The sequence below is a fragment of the Scatophagus argus genome, chromosome 18, assembly GCF_020382885.2.
Source record: "Scatophagus argus isolate fScaArg1 chromosome 18, fScaArg1.pri, whole genome shotgun sequence".
In the NCBI taxonomy this organism is placed as follows: Eukaryota; Metazoa; Chordata; class Actinopteri; family Scatophagidae; genus Scatophagus; species Scatophagus argus.
This window is the reverse complement of record NC_058510.1, coordinates 8,447,967-8,468,875: the sequence shown is the minus strand read 5'-3', so window position 1 is coordinate 8,468,875 and position 20,909 is coordinate 8,447,967. Positions and strand designations below refer to the sequence as shown.

Genomic DNA, 20,909 nt, shown 5'->3' with positions numbered 1-20,909 from the left:
TTATCTACATTTTAGTAAAGTAACATCATCAAATTTTAACATCCTGAAATATTCTCAAATAGGAAACAGACTTAAAAGGATGCAGTTGTACAAATATTTACTCAAAGCAAGAAGGAGACCATAGTCGCATCACCCTCCTTGTCATAATGGAATTAAAACGAACTGGCTTGCTCTTTCAGAAGCAATAATGAAAACCAATATGTTCCAGCTACAGCCTGGCCTTCACTGGTACTCCAGTCTTTGGCAGTAATACACTGGCAGTCTATTACTGCTCCAGTACGAACATGCCAGGCGTCTGTGATTATTGTTTTGCAAAGCCAGTGCCTTGTTGCTATTAACTGGACTTAACTGTGAATTTTGTACTTGGGGTTATATTGTGTTGAAGCAGTGGCAGTACACACAGACTACAGTGTCATGTAGGGTCACATTGCCAAAAACAGTGTCTGATCCAGCACTAGGAGGACAAGGGAAGAAAAAGTCCCTCCTATATATGCATGACAACAGCAAGACTCAAACCTGTGAGACAGTACCTTCAGTGCTTTGAGCTAAATGCTAACTTGCTAAAGCATGCAAAAGCCTCATAAAAAACCAACAAATAACCATTTTGATTAAATCCAAATCAAACCAAAGAAGCACTCTGAGAGGCAATTCAATGAGAGATTAGGCATACAGCAAATCAAATTTAGAATACCAACATGAGCAGTTCAGTTTGATCAGTTGGAGTGGATGAAAACTGCATAATCTTGTACTGCATAAGGAAACATGGGAGACAAAGTTGAGTATATACCTGCAGGAGGCGAAGGCGTGCTGTCAGCTTCCTTCGCTGAGGAGGCAAGCAAACACCCTGGAGAGAAGGTGATATCATCCAGGCAGATGTCACCCTTTGGACTTCCGCCAACCTTGCCCTCAAATATGACCTGAAAGTCACTGGTGTCACTCAGAGGGATCTCCCTCAGCTGCCAGTAGTTGCCCTGATCTCCCGTCAGGTTCAGAAGGAGATGAAGCTGTCCACTGCTTTTCCTGAGCACGCTGAGGGTTCCAATGCCATCTCCGGACATGTGAATATAGAAACGCATCTGGACAAAAAGGGAAATATGACAAAATATGCCACTGATACTCAATCTTAAAAATACGGTATTGCAATATAAATGCAGGCAAAATCTGAATAACAGGTATATTATCTACTTAGTACTAAATGTGCACATTTCTTTCTTTTCCGTTATGTTTGTGATTTGGTCCCAAAGAACCATTATTCCTCAGGGCAGAATATGGACAGAAACCAAAAGTATAGGTAGACAAAGTCAATAAAATTTTAATCTTGTTACAAGATTGATGCAGTTCTCCCTTTCAGTCTTTCTCTTTATTAAGGCTTTGAGAAAAAGTGAGTCTCTCCATCACTCAGCACTGAGCCAGTGATATGTTTTATAGGTTTTCTCTCCAAATGGAGGCTTGATCATGAGCTGCAATAGCCCATCTCAGGAAAGAGACTGCCCATCTGTCTCCTCCTTCTCACTCGCCTGCCCCCCTGCACAGCCATCCCTTCAGTTTAATTGGCGCCTCTTTTGCTGACTGCATGATTGATTGACAGGTCAGGAGTGGGATACGACAGAGAGGACGCCAGAGCAAACTGTGCAGTCAATCAAGACATCCTTCTCAGTAGTCTCAGTTGACAGCTGGGAGGACACACACACGCGGGCGCTCACACTCACACACACACACACGCACACTTTTAGGGGACATTACACAGACTTGTATTCACTTCATTGAGACCCCAGAAACACTGACCCAAAAAATCTGCTTTTCCCCCAAAATTCAGAGATGGTTGCATTTTTAATATTCATTCTGAAGACTACTTTTTTAATGCAAACTTAAGAGGATGGTAATTTCTGCACTTCTCTCCACCTCACCTTGCACTGTGAGCTCCTGCGGCTCAGTAATGGTCCTGATATGCGGGCGATGTCTCCAGCTGCCTGGGGGAAGGAGCTCTCCAGGTAAAGGTAGTGCCCTGAGGAATCCCTCAGAGTGTGGTCACTCGATGGCCCCGTGCCAACTGTCGGAGTGCTGCCCGCTTTGATCCGCCAATCAAAGTCGTCCTGTCGGCACTGACGCCAGGAACAGAGGTCAAACTCAAAGCTGCAGCGTCCGCTAAAGCCCTCTGAAAGACAGTAATAAAAAAAAGAAATCCATCCAGGCTGTCCAATTATCTGAAAATTCATCTTTCAGAGGGCACCATCGTGCCAGACATTAGAGGAGGCCTTACTGCAGATGTAGGGGTCCTCATCAGAGTTGTCCCCGCAGTGGTTAATGAAGTCACATAGGTTGTCCTGAGGGATGCAGTTGCCATTAGCGCAGGCATACTGCTCAGGTGAGCACGGCTGGTCTGAAGGAAGAGGTGGCGAGCAGTGCAGGAAGCTGACATCATCTATCACCAAATCGCCCATGTAGCTGATCCCTCGCTTCGCCCTGAACACCACCTGAGAAAAAAGATTAAATCTTAGTCCTGTCTGCCATAACAACATCACCACATTTTAGATGCCGGGGTTGATGCTTATCACCAGAAAAGGCATCGAAACAAAATAGCTCTAATGAGTTATTCTGTGTCTCAAGGCAGTCAGTTCATGAAGAGCTCAGAGAAGAAAAGGGCACTTCGACTCTAAAAAAGCAGTTTGGTGTGAAATTGTGCCTCAGCTGCTGTTTGTACCATCACTGTGGATCTGACTGTCTGGTCCCATAAAGGTTAATGAAAATACACGAAGGTCATGGTATTCGGTTAAAAAAACAAGATTACAGACTGCTCCCGTGCAATAAAGCCAGGGACACAAGACAGCCCTGCCAGACGCCATGATGAGACCGCAAGTCGAATTACTGTCACACTGTCAAGTTAAGACTCATTCGGCTGAGTCGGATGCAATCAATTCATCATTGATCAAGTCTGTGTTTACAATTTAACCTGCGGTAACTGACATGAGGACACTTAACACTGATGTGCACGGTCATCTAAGAGGCTTTCAGTCAGTTCAAACTGAATGTCAGTAATGATAATCACATGTCTATTCTGGAAGAAGGAATGCTCAGATAAGACATAAAAAATATATCTGGTGAAAATACTGCCAATAAAAGCTACGTCTTTAATGATGAAAAGCATATCTGATGCAGTAATACTGACTCTACAAGTGATATGAACCATGTCACTGCACTGCATGTGGTTATATCACACATTTGAAAGTATTTGACAAACTAATGTACAGACCTGAAAGTTGCTTAATAACCCCAAAAACACTTCGCCTTGTCTCCATTTGTTGCCTTGGTTGCCAGTCTGAGACCAAACCTCATCAGAGACGTTTCCATTATTCAACAGCACCTAGAAATGTTGTGAGAACACCAGACATGAGTTTTCTGATTAATATAGTATTATTATAGTATTATTCTATCTCAGAGTACAGTATATGTAATCTTTTTACTTTCAGTGATCCCACTGTGAAGCCAGTCATGTAGTACCAGAAGACTAGAGTGCACTGTGGTCCAGTGGAGGAGATGACAGGTGTCTGGAGGTCAGTAGTTTGCCCATAACCACCGTTTGAACTGTCTGCACACAAATACCAACCTTCTGGACTGCCTCTGTCACAGGAAAGACAAAGCACAGAACAAGAACATCAATATGTCACCAAATTGTGAGTCCAGCTGTGGATTTTACCACCAACTGAGAGTTTGCCTCATTCTTTGGTCATCGTATCGTTTTTCTTGGATTTAAGTGAACTTGTATTAAATGTGACTGCGCTGAGGAAGGCCTCTGCACACTCATTGCTTTGATGCTACTTTTTTCTGTTGTTAGCACTGATGTATATTTTTTCTTTCTTTAATATACTTTCTTTACTGCAGGGTCCTGGGATCTTCAGTTTGGCCCATCTAACTGTGAACTGAAACTGAGTGTTACAACTTGACAATTCAGTCCGATATCAGGGAACATTCTTTGTCTTTTTATGAACATGTTTACTTTCATAGGAAAAAATATGGTAACCGAAGAAAAGAGAGAAGGGATAGTAAGCAGAATATCTTTGGCTTTTGGACTGTTGGTCTGACAAAGCAAGTGATTTGAAAAAGCCAGTTAGTGCTTTCAGAAATTGGCATTTTGAAAACCTTCCAGAGTTTTCCCTGCTCTTACTGATATTCAAAATCTCCGTTCTATAGCTCATAATCCAGCAGGCTATAAACTGCCAATCACAAACCTGCCCACCAACAATAAGTTGAGCAGTGCTCTAATTTCTTTTTTTTCATCTGATGCCTTATGCCATGCCTTTATTTGCTCCAAACCGTTCAGCTTCGCCTTTATTAAATTCCCACTAGACGTGTGGCTCTGCTTGGGTTAAATAAGACACAGCTACCCCTCTCCGTTTCACTTTGCTTGTCTTATCGATTCAGCGTCAGTCAAGGCTGCTGCAGGAGTGAGGAAGGAGAGCTTCGGGCAGACAGAGAGGTGATGAAAGGAGATAGTGTCTGCAATTCTGGCTGAGGGAAGAAATTACTGAAATGTAGTGGTCAAAGTGCACTGCCATTTTCTGCTCTCACTGTCCACTCAATAAAACAGATAAGGACAATCAGGCCGCTGTGTATTTGCTATAGACGGGCCATGCTCCCTCATCCTCTTAACTCTCATTATCTTATTTTTTCTCTGAATGTCATTGCTTTAAGTGAGGTTAAAAAATGATAATACAAAATTTAATATGAATTTCTACTTTTCCGCAAATGTCATCCTTAACTATTGTTTAGCTCTTCTACACTTGTGGTCATTTTAGAGACTTTTAGAGATTATTCAGTTTGAGTTTAGATATTTGCTCTCATTATCGATTAATAGTAAATATTTCTGTCTATAAAATGCTGGTAAATTCCAAGAGCTCAAGACAATCATGTTGGTTGTTCTATGTGACTGTAAAACAACCAACATATCCAAAGATATTTAGCTCACTGGCAAAAACATCATTATATGTTAAAAAGGTGGAATCAGAGAATATTAGCATTAGCATAGCATTTTTGTCAATCATCTAACTGATTAACTGACTTCTCTAAACATATTACCACAACATAAATTGTTTTGCTGGTACTCACAGTGTGTGGTCGTTAATAGGACGGTGGTACTCCTCTCCATCATGAATGCTCTCCCCTTGGTCAGGTGACCAGTGAAATGAGTGGTCCTGGACCAAAGAGGAGTCGGCACCCTCCCAACCACAAGTGTCACCGCCTTCAAAATCACACAGCTCCTTCACTGGATAAGGAGACAGGTAAACGTGTAGAGAAGAATGGGGTGGGCTAACACCAGGGAATGAACACATTACAATACAATCATAAAAGCTTTCTATGTAAGAAATTCTGTTCTTACCACAACTTAATTCATCTAAGCCATCAGAACAATCTCGTCTGAAGTCACAAACTTTGCTGTTGGCGACACACTCCCTGTGGGCCCCACATGCAAACTCTCCATCAGGGCAGCTGTGGGGCTGAACTGTGGGGGGTGGGGTCGTCACTGCAGGGGTTGTAGTATTCGGTTTAGGCAGCTCTCCTGGAACAAGGGATGGTACAAAGTTCTTAACGTGGGGAACTGAAAATAAGAAACTAGGAGAACAGGAACATTATCCTAAAAGTCTATATTTTCTGTTAGGGCGTAAGCACTCACCATCATAAAGGTCGCAGTTCAGGAAGGAGAGGTCATCAATGGCAATGTCTCCATTAAAATCATCTCCCACTGTACCTTCAATCAAAATCTGGGCAAAAGGAAAATTACAATAAAAGCAATTATTATTATTTTAGACTAATAATTCAAGATTGGGTTGAACCAACTCTAAGTATGTGTGGCAACTAACTAACCAGTATCAAACAAGTGATTTACTGAATCAGTGTGTGAGGTCAGACGATATTACCACTTTTACTGTTCAGTCTAAACCAGTCAGCAAGCTAACATTTGATTTATCAGCTGGGTCAGTTAGTTGTTCACTCAATGTTAACGGTGCTCCACCTCAACTTTAAAAAGCCACGGGTTTTGTGTCTGCTGGCTTGTTTTCATGTTATGCACATATAATCAGCACACTGTGCAGAAGTGTACCCAGCAGTCTGTTTTACAGATAAGCCTAAGAGTAACTGATGATGACATAAACAGTGGCTATCAGTTTTGTATCCTTTTATTTTTTTTTTTTTTCCTTTTTAAGGAAATCGTAGAAGGCAATGTGAAAATATTAAATGAAGAGCATCTGATCAGAGTAATCAGACTAACAATGAAAATCCATATCAAATAAGCAAAAGATGGGCATTAAATGTTTATTTGGAATCTGGAAGACGCACCATGTGAGTATTTACTGTGTTTAGCGAACACGCTCTGAAATAGTTTTGCAACAATGAGGCATTTCTCCTTGCTGCTTTAAATGGCTTCTCTTGAAAATTTAATAAAAAGAAATGCTGTGAATTTCATTGTTGCTTTCTGCATACATTTGTTTATGTTCTTGAGATATTCTAAGCCAGTGGTGTTCTCACACATAACATATGTCACAATTTGATGTCAAATAAATCATTACACAGTATCATTTTGTGGCAGCATAAACACTGTGGGAGCAAATGGATCAGCCCGAGTCTGAATTTAATTCGTCAGTGTCTCTTTTTCGTTCGCTTCCAGACTTTCTGCAGTCAATTAACTTGACAAACAGCGGACTGCTTTTAATGACATAATGAAGGAAGAGTCTTTAACTGGCTGTCAGGTTCTACTCACTCAGAAATTATGACAACAGAACATCCATCTTCAGGGATAGATGTCAAGCAGTGAAGCTATTAAACAGATCTTCATCAAGTAACGATGTGATGCACTCTTAAACACAAGCTCTTTGCTACCTGCCTGCTGGGGAGTCATGTTTACCTGTGGTTCATATCTGCACATCTAGCTTTGATTACACAAGGGAACTGAATGTAAAAGAATTAGAGATTGTGGGTATAATAATATTATACCTTTACATACATAATTACACGATTGCACAATAGATTTTCTCATTTAACGCACTTATGTAGACATATTTATATGTATTTCTGTTCTCTACATTTAAGAAGGAAATACTGTGCTTTCAATCAGTTGCATTTATTTAGTGAACAGTTACTTTGCAGATAAAGAAATACAAAAATGTTCAGTTATCTTGTTGAAGTCTTCAAAATGAATCTATTCCTTCTTTCTCTTTTAAAATTCTAGAATCTGTGTATATGTAATTATTTTTCAATTCCAATGTTCCAACTGTTGGACACAAGATGTCTCTAACTTCACTGATAAGTCATTTCTCAGTGTATGTGCACTGAAGGCTTCAGATTTCTACATTACACTTGTGTAAGCTGAATATCAGACTAGAACTCTGATGGACCTTAAATAAAAAAAAGAAATGTTTTATTGCTCATTTTGGACCGGCTTCTGCAGCATTATACTTACCTGGAAAGGCCGCACACTGCTGAGGTAGAGAGTTTTCCTGTGCCACAGGTTTCCTTGGTCTCCATATCGAACCCACAGCATGAACCCACGGCCTGTAGCTGTGGTCCTGAGGTACACTGCCAGGCAGAGCACATGTGAGCCAAACATGTGGTAATGGAAGCGTAAAACACAGTGTTGGCGGGACGTGGACAGGTTCTTGCTACGCTGATGGGTGGGTTGGAAGACTCTGCTCAGCAACACAGCCGTGTCCTTGAACTTCTGGGGCGCAGAGGACTCGATGTAGAGGTAGTGGCCGTAGCTCGTGCCCAGTGTGTGGTCCTTCCAGGGCCCGGTGTTAAACGTTGGAGTGGGGCCTTGGATGCGAGTCCAGTCAAACGCATCTCCTCCACTCTGTTCTTGTTTCCAACTGCACAGCCCGTGCTCGAAGTTACACTGCAGCTCTGGAGCTGTGAGACATGACAGGAAATGATTTTCACTGGGGGCAGAAAACAACCTAAAGCTACACTGACAGCTACACTTGTTTGAGTTTCAGTGCTGGCATAAGCTTCAAAAACTGAAATAAAAACAATTTGGTACAGTAAATCTTAATACTTTTGTATTTTACTTATATATTTCCATTTTCTGCCACTTTATACTTTGTCTTCACTACATTTAAGAGGGAAATATTGTACTTTTTACTCCACTACAGTCGACTATAACATAACATACATAACTAAAACCCAAAAGTTGTCAGAATCAAATTTTACAAACCAAGTTTAAAAGGCGACTGCACAGATACAGCTTTGCAGACTCACAGTGGACCATGATCATCAAAATTAATGTAGCAGAACAATAGCAGTGTGTTTGTTTGTTTTTTTATTCCATGTGTTTTTATTCACTTCCTTGTCAAAATCTGGCACTGACATTTCTCACGAGGTAACTCAACACACAAATATGAGTTCCTTGATTTGGGGTATTAAACTTGTAGTGGCTAATACTGTCTCAAGTCACTAGTCTCAGGGAGAGATGAGGAGCGGGATGTAATCTCACCCCGCGAGATTTGCTTTATTTTCAAACTTTGTTTATTGAATTGACATCACTTGAGGCAATTTCGCAAAGCTCTGGAGTCAACAAAAGATAACTTTTTTTTACATATGCAGGGACACTGAAACTCTGGAAACAGACTTTTCCACACATTTGATATGTGAAACTGCCGAGGCTCCTCTTTACATAAAGGATCTGAGTATTTCTCCCACCAGTGGATATATGTTACCATAAGAGACACTCACAACATCCCTCCTCATCAGATCCATCACCACAGTCATCCACAAGGTCACAGAGCTGCAAGTACTCCACACATGCCTTTGTGTGCACACAGTGGAAATGCGTGTGTGAGGGGCACTCCGACACTGCGGGGGGCATCGAACAGTTCTTGAAGGTGACATCATCCAAGGCAGAGACCCCATCAAATACGCCGAGGCTGATCTTAGTCAGAGCAATCTGAAAGGGCCGGGTGATGCGCCCCAGCTGTACAGTGGTCTGGTTCCAGTGGGGTCCCTGGTCATACAAAGTCCTCCATATGACAGTGTTGTTTTGGACTCCTTTGACTCGAAGGAACATACTTGTAGCCCCCACGGATATGCCTGAGTTATAATGCCTGAAGGAGATGAGAGAGAGGTGGAGGCTAAGGTTTTTCACTGACAGCAGGGAATTGTGTGCTTTCTGCAGTGTTATACATTTGACATTATTTCCTTATACCAGATAATGTAAATTACAGAATCATTTTGTGACATGCTTGCTAGACATAATACATGAGGGCTTGGGATCTGCATGAAAAAAATAAATTTATAAACCTGTGGCACTTTTCTGCCAGAGGTACCCCTCCAATCACCCAGTGGAAAATAAAATCTGTCATTTGACATAAAATTTAGGTTCCATAAAACTGTCAAAACATGACAGATTCAGATGCGTATCGTTTCAATGTGTCTGACTGTGAAATAAGAGAGATGCTCAGAGAGCAGAGCCAAAACCGGTGAAATGATGGTTGGAGGAAAGGCAAAAAGATCACAGAAAACACAGGAAGAGAGACAGCAAATGGAAAATGTCTGAAATTGAAGGTAGTTTCTGATTCTGGTTTTGATGAGGACTCATGTTAAAGAAGGAAGTGACAGTGCGACTCTCACCAAAAGGTCATGGTGCACCCGGAAGCGGATTGTGTGAACCAGGGTCCTCGGAGAACAGCACTTGGATAGAGGCTGCTACTGTTCTTCCATATAAACATGAAGTGGCCTGCAGTGAATGATAAACCATATTAAGTATTTTCTTAAAGCCCACACCCCCACATTGCTGCAAACAACTTGGTCCACCAGACAGTGAATAATTCTCAAAAGAGCTAAAAGTCTTTTAGATGTAGACAGAGAGAGATTCATTTACTATTGGACACCTTTGTCATATGGGTCAATTTCAGTATCTTTCCCTGGGGGGAATTTTTGTGCACAACAATGTCTACTGAGTATATTAAGAATCATGGGATAAACAAAATATATCCTCTCAAATGCAGTTGCCATGCCAACTGTGGCTTGTTGATAAGACAGGTTAGAGGACACTGGCAAGGCTTATTTGTAACAGCCAGACTGCAACTGTGTAAACAGCTGCTCAATGCAGCAGTGATATGCAGAGGGACGTTTCATTTCACACAGTTATGCACCATGGAAAATGCACCTGCTTATAAACAAATTTAAGAGTTTAAGGACAGAAACCTGCACACAAAACACCAGTTGTAATGCTAGCCTCCCCTTTTTTAGGTTGATTATTTTACAGAATACAAAAGGGATTGTCCAAGAGCCTACATAACAACACATGAAGTTGATAGGAAGTAAATCTTACAGCATTCGCCATTTCGGTTTCACACATCAATCAAATTTGTGTTTTGTTTTAACCACGCTTCTAACATCTGCTGTAGCTATTATTAGGAAGATAGGACTATAATACACAAAACCGAAACCGCATTATAGTAGTTATGTTCACGTAATGATAATTGAGGTTAGCCTACCGTATGGTAACATTGTCATAAATCTTTAACCGACCTGTCAACATACATTAGCAGAATGCTAGCGCTTTATGGGCAAAACTGCCTGAAGTCTAAGAAAAATGAACAATTAGCATTTTTTTCTTTCCAATTCTTATATATAATCCTATATTTATGGTGAGTTGCAGCCAACCTTCACTACAATGGCAATAGTAGGGAGTGGACAGGCGGTCTGTAGGACTGTGATTATACTTGATTGAGTTCTGGTGGGAAATTCACGATACGACAGCGCAGGAAAAGTCAGTGGTAGACTTGGACTATCTGAAGGGCAGAGAAGTCAAAAAGGTTTTCACCACATTTTCTTACACATTCGCAACAGTGAAGGGCACCTTTGCTGAATGGACTATGTTGAACAGTCAGTTACTTTTTGGGCAGTGCAGTGATCACGCATTCATCAAAACAGTTTTAAAAGGAAAATGACCGCTGGCCTATGATGAACCAGCAAGAATCTATGAATGCATTCTGCCTGATGTTTTACAGTATGAGCAGACGATGCGATGGAGTTGGAATGTTTTCTTGGCTCATTTTAGGTGTCCACAAAGCTTGAAACATATGAAGACGTCACACATAACAAGGACTTCAGTTTGCTGTCTGCACGGTGTCTAAATCTGAGCCCAACAGAGCTTCTTTACACAGTATGTTCACAAAATGCACATAACAAAAGAACAGATGGTGCTGCTGAAAAACCTACAGGACGTTATCAAAACAGTGTTCTTTGTTAAATCTATAAATGCATCTTGAGAGTCAAATATTTTCTCGAGTGTAGATGTGGAGAAAATGCTGAATATGAGTAAAAATGTAATGAAGCATATTACATAGTAACCTGCTGTCATATATAAACCTTGGAGACACTAGTGATGTTTCAGCGTGTCGTTAATATGCAGAATGAGTACAGCATATGTCGATTTCCTTTCTATTATTCAGATGGCTGAGAAGGCATTTCTCCGTGAATTGCTTATCTCACAAAAACACACAGAAAAGGGATTTTCTTTCCTTCCGCAAAACCTGGATTTTAGCTGTAGATAATATAATCTTTGGCCAGTTATTTCTGACCAAACACCCTGGACACAAATCATCTTATCAGCACATCACATTTCTGTTATCCGAGTAGCAGCTGCGTATTGCTAATGGCAGTATTGCTACTGAACATGCACTATGTGGTGTGTCTGTTTCTTTACCTTTGGTGCTATTTGTAGAGTGGTCCAGAGGTGGCGGGTCACCATAGTAATGTGGAGGTACCTCAACAGATGAGCCCCTGACCCAGTCAAAGCCATCACCAAGGGTGAGCTCGTACCAGCCGCAAGAACCGTTCTCAAAGTCGCACTCAGAGGCTGAATGAGGAGAAAGGTGGGAAGTTCTTTAAATAAAGGTGAGAGTGAAAGCTCATTCTTGACTTTGGAAACAACAGTTGACTCAGCATCCTCACTTCAATAGCTTTTCTGGAGCTTTTGACCACAAATGCTCCCCCAGTAAATGTCCAGTTGTCATGGAGCCCAAGGATAATTGCTGATGGACCCTGTAGGACTGTTGTGTCAAATTGTGTTCCCAAAGTCACAAATAAATTTTCAATCTAAACTCTATTTTACTTGTAGTTTTTACTGTTTTAACGCCATATGCTGAGGAAGATTGTGTGATACAATCGAAGGCTCAACAAGGCTGTAACTAATAGTTATGTGGCTTGGCTGAACATTAAACTCCAAAAATTTAAATGGGAATACATCCTTCTTCACTAACTTGTTCGGTTTTGTTTATCAGGTTTCACTTGCAAAACAGATTTAAAATTAACAGAAATTAAGTTAATAGTGGAAAAAAAAATCCTCAACAGGAAATGGGTCTAAATGGGTCTTCAGTCCTTGTCGTCACACTGGCAGATACATATAAATCACCAAACTGCTCTCACTTAAATTTACAGGACGTGGATTGTCTGAAGGTGTTTTTAGCGTGATGTTTCTTACAGCAGATGGCTTCGTCCTCTCCATGGTGACAATGTGGGGTGAAGTCACACACTTTGCTCTCCTCGATGCACTTCCCATCACCACAGGCAAACCATGAGGGAGGGCAGACAGGAGTTGGTACACTGTTTTCTGCCACAGAAATCAAACATGAAAGATTAATACAACTGACATTATCATTGGAATTACAGTGTTCAGTTGAAAGGGGTGCTTTGACAAACAAGTATGTATGAAATCAGATGTAGACCCAGCAGATACAAAGTGTAACAGTCGTTATCACTGACTCCTAACATGGGATTTTATCATTAGCACTCACAAATTCATGGTGGACCAATAAAGGCTCGGCTGCAGCCAGAGAAAGTGAAGTACATTAGCTGCGCCATGGAAGATTAGACTCTACTGTAAGTAATAAATGAAGTTCAGATACTTTGATCAATGGTGCGTCCAAGATCCAATCTCATAAATGAACTCAATTTCATTTCAATTACGGGGAGTACTGGAAACATAACTGAAAAATTGTCCAATTTTTAAATAGCTTTTGGCCCGCTATTGAAAATGAGTTTTTAAATGGTTGTTACTTTTAGATTTCTGTAGTAACTAATCTTAAAAGTGAAAAGAATTTCTAGACTTTTGAAAGGGAAAAGCCATCCAGCAAGATAAAATATCTGATACAATGATTAAGGTAGGCCATGAATCTTGGCAGTAGGCCAGACAAGAACTGACCTGGCAAAATAACTGGGAGTATCAGCTAGGCGTATAAAAGGATGGCCATAATAAATTAAATGGTAGACAGCTCATTCCCAAAACATGTACAGACACAAAACACCCTGGGAGACAGGAGTATTATTTATGATAACAGGGTGTACAAGTGATGTAAAACTTCAGCTGAAAATACAATTTTTCTGTCTTATTTCACCCCACATCCATTTAGTCATAGGCCAATATTTAACGATTACAATGTCATTATTTGTGACAGTCCACTTAATCCAAATTCATTGATGTTGTGAACCCATAATTCAGTGCAACAAACTGATTGGCCATGTAGTAGATAGGATGAATAATAAAGAACATGGGACATAAGGATTCTTCTGTAAATTACTGTATGGCAGGTAGTCAATGATATGAGATGTGAGCCATATTTCAAAATAATATACTTGTCTTCCCTCCCATGTCAGACTATACAGATAAGTAATGCATAATAACCCTTTGCTGGTGTAGTAATGCGTTTTTGCTATTTTAACATTTCTAGAATTGTTTTCTTTTTCCAGTACCGTAGCTCAAGCTGGCTTGAGGTTAGGATGTAGCTCTAACCATGTGCCTTGTGCATTACTGATCAGCATCAGACTTAATATGTTTTATATTATAACAACAACCTTGCTTGCTGAGGTGCGGGGCATTGCACAAATCGAGATGGAAGTCAAATGAGTGTCAAGATGACGTCCACTTAAACATGTTCATTTAGTTCTGTCCAAGAGACTCTTACTGTAAAGTCTGTCACATTTGTCACTGTGTCTTTTGCTCTTGCTTAACACCATTAGCTCAGCTTAAACCTGCATTTAATTGATTTTCACTCCACTATGTTCACCAGCTGGACACATAGTGTACACAGGGTTTATCAGAGCTTTTGATGATGATGACCTGATGAGAGCAGTGAACCAAAATAGTAAAAGCTGCCAAAATGCTCAATAGAACTGAGAGGAAGTGCAAGGTCTGGTGATGATTTTTTGTAAGCTTGAATGACACATTTAAATACACATAATTATTTAATCATCCAAGTATGTCTCTGGAAAAGTTACTCTACAAATCTAAATAAGTACAATCTGATTCAGTGACAGACAAACTAACTAACATGGAAAAGCAGGAAGCAGTTCACAGTGGCCTTATGTACCATGGGGGAATGAACAGGAAATTTCAGCCCCTTGGACGGCTAATTATCTAGGTTAGACAGCACGCCTGCAGACCTTCCTATGGCCATTAATGAATAAATGTGAGATTCATTAATGATTTTTCAAATTTATATATTGAATAAAAATCCTTCTTTGCAATTCACTTGGTAAACATCCTTGAAAACCTGCGGTGCTACGGCTCAGACCACAGACATTAACTCTGCCTCTGGAGCAACTCTGCCTCCACTCTGGCATTGATGCTTCACCAGGGAAAGAGATCTTAAAACAAAATAAAAAAAAAAAGCTGAAGGCCACAGGTTGTAGCCCATATGACACAATCAATAAAGAAGGTTCAACTCTTGTTTTACAGGCAGAGAGCATGAGCAATGAATAACAGCTGTTGTAAAGATGCTATAGTTGGTGCTTGCAGCTGAAATATCAGTATATCACCAAGGCAACATGTAAAAAATTTTGTCCAAAATGCCAAGTAGGCAGTGCTTTATCAAATGCTCCTAGCTAAGATGTTCAGCTGCATCACATTCATCACTGAGGTGCAGGCAGCATGCTATTGCAGACATAAATAAACCCATAGATCGCAGCACTGACTGTGCTCCATATTCAGCGGAAGGAAATGTGTCGTAAGCACTATTTTAAAGATTCATTTATTCTGTTATGAATTTCGTCTTGGATGCTTTAATGTCTACCTCTGTTATCAGTATTCAAAACAACATTGTGGCCGTCTGTTTTATGTGTGGCGATATTTCAAAATGTCAAGGTCTGAACTTGTCCCGTCTGTGTAGCGAGACGTTATTAATGGTAGCAGTACCAGTCACAGTCACACAGCCAGGACTGAAGGATAGGTCATCCACGGCCAGGACCTCGGAGGCTTCGCTGTCTGCTGAAAGTTGTCCCCGAATCAGCACCTGAAAACATAGAAAGCTTTAGAAAACACAATCTGTTTGTTTTTGTGTATTTTGGTCAGTGCACCCATTTGGTATGTTTGTGTAACATATATGTTTAAATGTGTGTGCTAGACTTGTTCTAACATTCATGAGAAAAGTCTGCATACATGCAAAGAGGTAGGCACAGTGGTGTTTTGAGCTAAATGCTAAAGCAAGTACACCAACATCAGTACAATGGCCGACGTAAAGGCAATGACACACTCTAGTATAGTGGGTATATTTTGAATTTGTGGCAGTCGTAACAAGGCTGTAAAAAGGTTTGTGTCCAGTTTTGTTTCCAGTGTCAGGATGGTGGTGTTGAACTCAGCAGAGATGGCGTTTAACGTGTTCCTCCACAAGGCTAGCTGGTCGTGATCTTGATTTCATTGCTAGAAGCGTCAGTGGAGTCAATTAGCTACTTTTCCCTTGCTTTTTCGATATAGCTACAAGTTAAATTATGGAACTCAAAAAGGTTGAAAGACTAAAAAGTTTTCAGGAGTGAGACTCTGCATCTATGCCATCTGCTGTCAGGAAGGAAGTCGGCATTAAAAAAAAGGTTAATGTTTAATTATGTTTAATGTTTAATTGGTCACAATCCAATGTGTTATGCAATTGGTAATTAGAACTAAACACAACTAGCCCACAGATACTACTACAGATGAAGCCGACAGACTGTCATTAGAATTACAGGCCTTGGAGAAATTGAAAACTTTTAGCATGTCACCAAAGTTACTACCAGAGTTCACCCTGTGTAAGTCGTGTATTCTAAAGTCCATGGTAATTCATCCAATACATACAGTCAGTCAAAACTTCAAATGTCTAGAGGACCAATGTGAGTAGGAATCATTGCCTGGGAACCATAAATGTCTGTACAAACATTTGTACCAATCAGTCCATCTAATAGGCCTCGCCCTTGAGATTGCTTTGTGCCTGCTGTCCATCAAAGTAACACAATTTATGGGATGAAAATAATGAGTCTACTCAACGGTTTATTTAGGATCTCACAATCAAATGAGTGTGTATATCTGATCCAGACAGAAAATCTTGGACGTTATTATTCAGCGAGTCATTTAGTTATTGTCAGCAGATGCAGTTCTACAAAATACTCATTAATCACATGAGATTTTCTGTGTTTTTGTTTCATACTAGGCCAAATGTTTATAAATATTTTATGCACAAATTTTAATAAAGCTGTCTCAAGAAAGGTGTTTTCCAGAACACAATTAGAGAACAACCTCACAACGCTGGAGAACTTCAGAAGGTGCAGAAAGTGCTGATCGTTAAGCAAACCGACTGAAATTGAAATCACAGAGGCAAATAAAAACCTAATTAGCTAAACTGCCTTTAAAACAGGAAGTAGATTAATGGAGGGGAAAGTGATTGTTGGCAGAGAGTTGACCTCCCTTTACCCCCGGCACTGGTTCAGCCATGTTATGAAACTGAACTGGCTGCAGTCGGTGACAGATGGTGAAGGCAGAGAGGAGGAGGAGGGTGATACACTGACATTGTCTGAGGATATGGGAAGGACACAAACAGCAGGATTCATAGGACTCCAGATGGCCTTTGAAGGGTCCAGTTGGGTCAGTAGCCCCCTCACATTAACGGTTCCTGTTATGCAGCTCATTTCTTATTTGATCAGTTTCAAGGAAACTGTATATCTTACACTGTATATTTTACGTGCGTCTTAATGTGCCCTAAAAATATCAAAAAATATGTTAGCTTTTGAACAGCTGCATACACAATGTGCAATATAATGTGACATAAATTAATAAGATGATGTAAAATGTAAACAATATGTCTTTATTTTGATTTATTAGCTCAAGCACACCACTGGTTCTGGGTATTGTAAGTGCCCTGCTTTTTAACATTTTTTTGTTTGGAGACAAATTGGTCTTGCACAGTGTCTACATTTACAATTAATTCACACACATTTAATTATTTATTCTCTTTAGGTTTCTCTGTTTCTCTGTATTTATTCTGTCCTTGTGTTGCAATAACACCCAAACTTTGCCTTCTGGGGGATCAATAAGGGTATATCTTATTATCTTATCTTAATTCAACTGTCATTATCTAACTTTGTCTGTGTGCCATTTGGTACTGGGCAAGTAGCATATGGATTTGTGTTTTCATCTACAGCTGCCAGCTGCTGAAAATAAGGTTAATGAGAGCAGTGAGAGCGAAAGACAACAACAAAGTTCCTAACGGGAAAACCAAAAACAATGAGCTTAAGGACGCAAAAAGGCTCCATAGATCTGAAGGGAACTAAAGTCTGGTTTTAGACTTCTGTTTCAAGCAAATATTTTTGTTTGAAAGATAGTGACAATCAATCAGCTATAAAAATAATGGCAGTCAATCTTCTTTCAATGAATAAATCAATTAATCATTTATTCATTGTATCTCTACATTATGTATTATTATAACACTTTGAGTACATTTTACTATTAATTCTTTTGTACTTTTTGTTGTGAAATCTAGGTGACATTTTGAATGTGAGACTTTTATTTGTAACAAAGTATTTTACAGCACAATATTGCTGTTATAGTAAAAAGTATAGTGTAGCAGAAGGTATTAATTCTTCCACCATTTTGTAATATTCATACTGATTTTTTTGAAAATACTTTGTGTCAGTATGGCACGCAGATAATTACTACATTCATGCTGGCACTACCTTGCAGATTCATGGTATATTCTGATGGCACTGTTAGACACTTGAACAAAATCAATTTGTGTGGAACCTCAACGTATCATAATTCAAGCTAAAAAAAATTCCCAAACACAATAGCACACAAAAACAGTCTTTTTAGACTACAAATAAGTAATAGGAAAGCGATGAAGAGAAGCATCTCTTGGGATTCAGGTAATATAAAAATTGATTGGACAAAACATAACTAACTGAATAACTTCAGTGATATGACTGCAGTAGATGTAATATATATATGAACGAGATGTAACAGACCTCAGTGTCTATATTGGGCTAATTAGACTTCAGATATGGTGCAACATGACACAACACAGTGATAGACCATATGTCTTGATATTTATATATTTAACCATATTAAACAGCAATTTAAACCTATTATAGTTATTGTCTATTATAGCAAACTGTGAGTGTCACAGACCTGAAAACTGTCATTACTGGAAATGCTGATCACCGTCTGCATCCACATTTCCGTCTGTGATTGCGTAGAGCTTTTCCACACCTCTGTGCTCTGATCCAGTGTTTGAGTCTGAACCAACACCTGGAGATCTCCATGTTTTGTCCCAAAATAATGATAGAAACTCATCTGTTGAGTGAAAACGCAAGAGGGTGTCACCAGCTGCCATCATGTGGTTTTCAATGATTTTGTCTGCATGCCAAAGTAACCCACACTGAGGATTTTCTTACATGGCAAGTCTGACTGGGCAGGAAGATGGGACTGCTCAGGTCTGCTGTGGTTCTGTTTCCTTTGACAGGTAGAAGGGACAGGAAGTATGCTAGAGGAGGGGGGGATGTGAGGGGTACATGCACGGAAACATATGATTAAGCATCAGAACAGTAAAAGGTTGTAATTTCAAAATAGACTTACATTATGTCCAATAAAAGCCAAATCCTCCTACCTGATGTGTTGTTGGTGTGGTCATGACTGAGTCCTGGGGCCTGAGTCGTTCTGATCCATCCAGAGAGCTCCTTCGAGCTCTGGGTCAGGTCACAGAATCCCTCCTCAAAGTCACACCTCTTACATCTGGAGCCTTCGACAGAAAACACTTGCGCTCTTTTGTGTTTCATCATGAAGTATATTTTACAATGAATCTGTGTTTTGGGATTAAGATCTGGGTTGCATGCACTAAATAAAATCATCAACTCAACAGAGCTTAGAAACAAAGGGGTTTCTCATTTTTTTAAGCAGGGATTCTCGTTTGGCTTTATGACCAAATGTGCAACAAGAAACTATAAAGCATTAGTGAAAAACTGATGACAGGAAAGATCAGCAATGATGCAACAAAGAATCACATTTATACATTAAGAAACAAGCAGAACTGAATAATTTCACTGGTGCCTCTTGCATTTTAATTTTCTTGCCTTTTTGGCTCCCACGGTTTTGGGCTGCGCTATGTTAAAACGCATATCAATTATGCTTTTAATAGGCGTGCAAGCCACTGTTGGACTATGTTTTCATGTGTAAAAAATGAAAAGATATGCTTTAAAAGATGTGTGCTGTTGGGGCTCATTAGAGGATACAATGAAGAAAAACTGCACATTGCAAGATCAAAAGGTTCCTTCGAACTTTAAGGATCTTATTTATTATAATTACTGACAATACACTGTTTTAATATCTCTTCCACTAGTATGGAAAGAGAATAAACACAAAATCACCTAAAGGAAAAAAAAGCTGTTAATTAAAAACAGATTTTAATATCAGCTGGAAATGGGCTTGATGGATTCAGCATAATGGTAGATCACGTTGTATCCAATTTCTCAAACCCTGCATGCCTTCGCCACAGAGAGGCTGTTCACTCTCCATGTTAGGAAGAATCCCCAGAAAATGCTCCTTTCACTTCCACATTTACACAACCAATAAGCAGCATTGTAAATTATCTGTAATATATATTTGAACTGGGATGATTTCTGTTTTGTCTCTAATCTGTTCTATGTTTTACATTCTTTTAATATCATTCCATTTTAGATTATTACACTGTCTGTTGTCCTGCTTTACTCACAGTTTTCTTCAACGCTGCTGTCTCCGCAGTTGTCAGTAAAGTCACACACACAGTCCTCAGGCACACACAACCCCTGAGCGCAGGTGAAGTCCTGAGTCAAACAGGCTTCGACAGACACGGGGGTAAACACCAGAAAGAAGGCCAACAGCAGCCACCGCGAGCCCGGCAGTAACGTCATCAGCCTGGTTATTGTTTATCCTTTAACTAGAACGCCTTCTCTTCACATCCAAGTTAAACATTTTGTTGTTAAGACATAAGGAGGAACTTCTGTCGAGGCAGAGGTTTTCCTCACCGTGTACAGTTTACTTGGATCTTGGACTGATCCTGTGTGTCAAGCTGTTGTAAAGGGTAATAAATGGCTTTTATGGCTGTTAGTCAATAAAGTCACTTTTTTGCATATTGCAAAGAGAGGAAAGAGAGGAAAACAATTCTCAAAAGTGAGAAAGTGGTGGTGGTTTCGTCAGGGTTTAGGCTACCATATTCACGATGCTAAAAAGAGTGCATGCGCCGGGTGAGATGCTCAGTTCAAGAGACAAATGTGGTAAGTATGCCGCAACCTCAACCCCAGAGCTGATGCAAACACAACAAGGCGGGTCTTGATGCCAAGCCACAACGCAGTCTTAAACTGAGTCAGCTTATCTGCTTAATGTGTTGAGAGAGAGTGTTGCCCCAAATATTCCTAAATCTTTCAATACTATCATTAAAGTCTTAGAGTAGCCAGCAGATGATTGCTGGTATAATGTTTTTCTCTGTGGCATCCTTAGCTTGTCAATGATTAATGACACAGTAAACCTTGATCGTTCTGACAAATCCACGCTTTGTTTGAGGTGGTGCCTCCCTCTGTCGGCACAAGTTTTCCACTCCATTTAAGAGATACGAGCACCCACTGGAACAAACACGCTTCATGGCCACACC

General features: G+C 40.1%; 1 protein-coding gene across 1 annotated transcript in view; it reads right to left on the bottom strand.

Annotated features, from left to right (window-relative positions):
- The window catches only part of malrd1 (MAM and LDL receptor class A domain containing 1), a 47,758-nt gene extending 27,281 nt beyond the window's left edge, over positions 1-20,477 (bottom strand). Inside the window, exons 1-18 of the mRNA XM_046371595.1 lie at positions 19,995-20,477; positions 18,894-19,025; positions 18,682-18,770; positions 18,416-18,580; positions 15,182-15,278; positions 12,473-12,601; positions 11,696-11,848; positions 9,613-9,718; positions 8,719-9,086; positions 7,451-7,896; positions 5,669-5,756; positions 5,375-5,554; positions 5,104-5,260; positions 3,462-3,618; positions 3,251-3,361; positions 2,261-2,474; positions 1,908-2,155; positions 788-1,076 (exon numbers count right to left, since the gene is read on the bottom strand). Coding sequence (XP_046227551.1) covers positions 788-1,076; positions 1,908-2,155; positions 2,261-2,474; positions 3,251-3,361; positions 3,462-3,618; positions 5,104-5,260; positions 5,375-5,554; positions 5,669-5,756; positions 7,451-7,896; positions 8,719-9,086; positions 9,613-9,718; positions 11,696-11,848; positions 12,473-12,601; positions 15,182-15,278; positions 18,416-18,580; positions 18,682-18,770; positions 18,894-19,025; positions 19,995-20,172 — 3,307 coding nt within the window. The 5' untranslated portion in view covers positions 20,173-20,477. The remainder of the gene's footprint in view (positions 1-787; positions 1,077-1,907; positions 2,156-2,260; positions 2,475-3,250; positions 3,362-3,461; positions 3,619-5,103; positions 5,261-5,374; positions 5,555-5,668; positions 5,757-7,450; positions 7,897-8,718; positions 9,087-9,612; positions 9,719-11,695; positions 11,849-12,472; positions 12,602-15,181; positions 15,279-18,415; positions 18,581-18,681; positions 18,771-18,893; positions 19,026-19,994) is intronic.
- Positions 20,478-20,909: the final 432 nt, after the last annotated feature.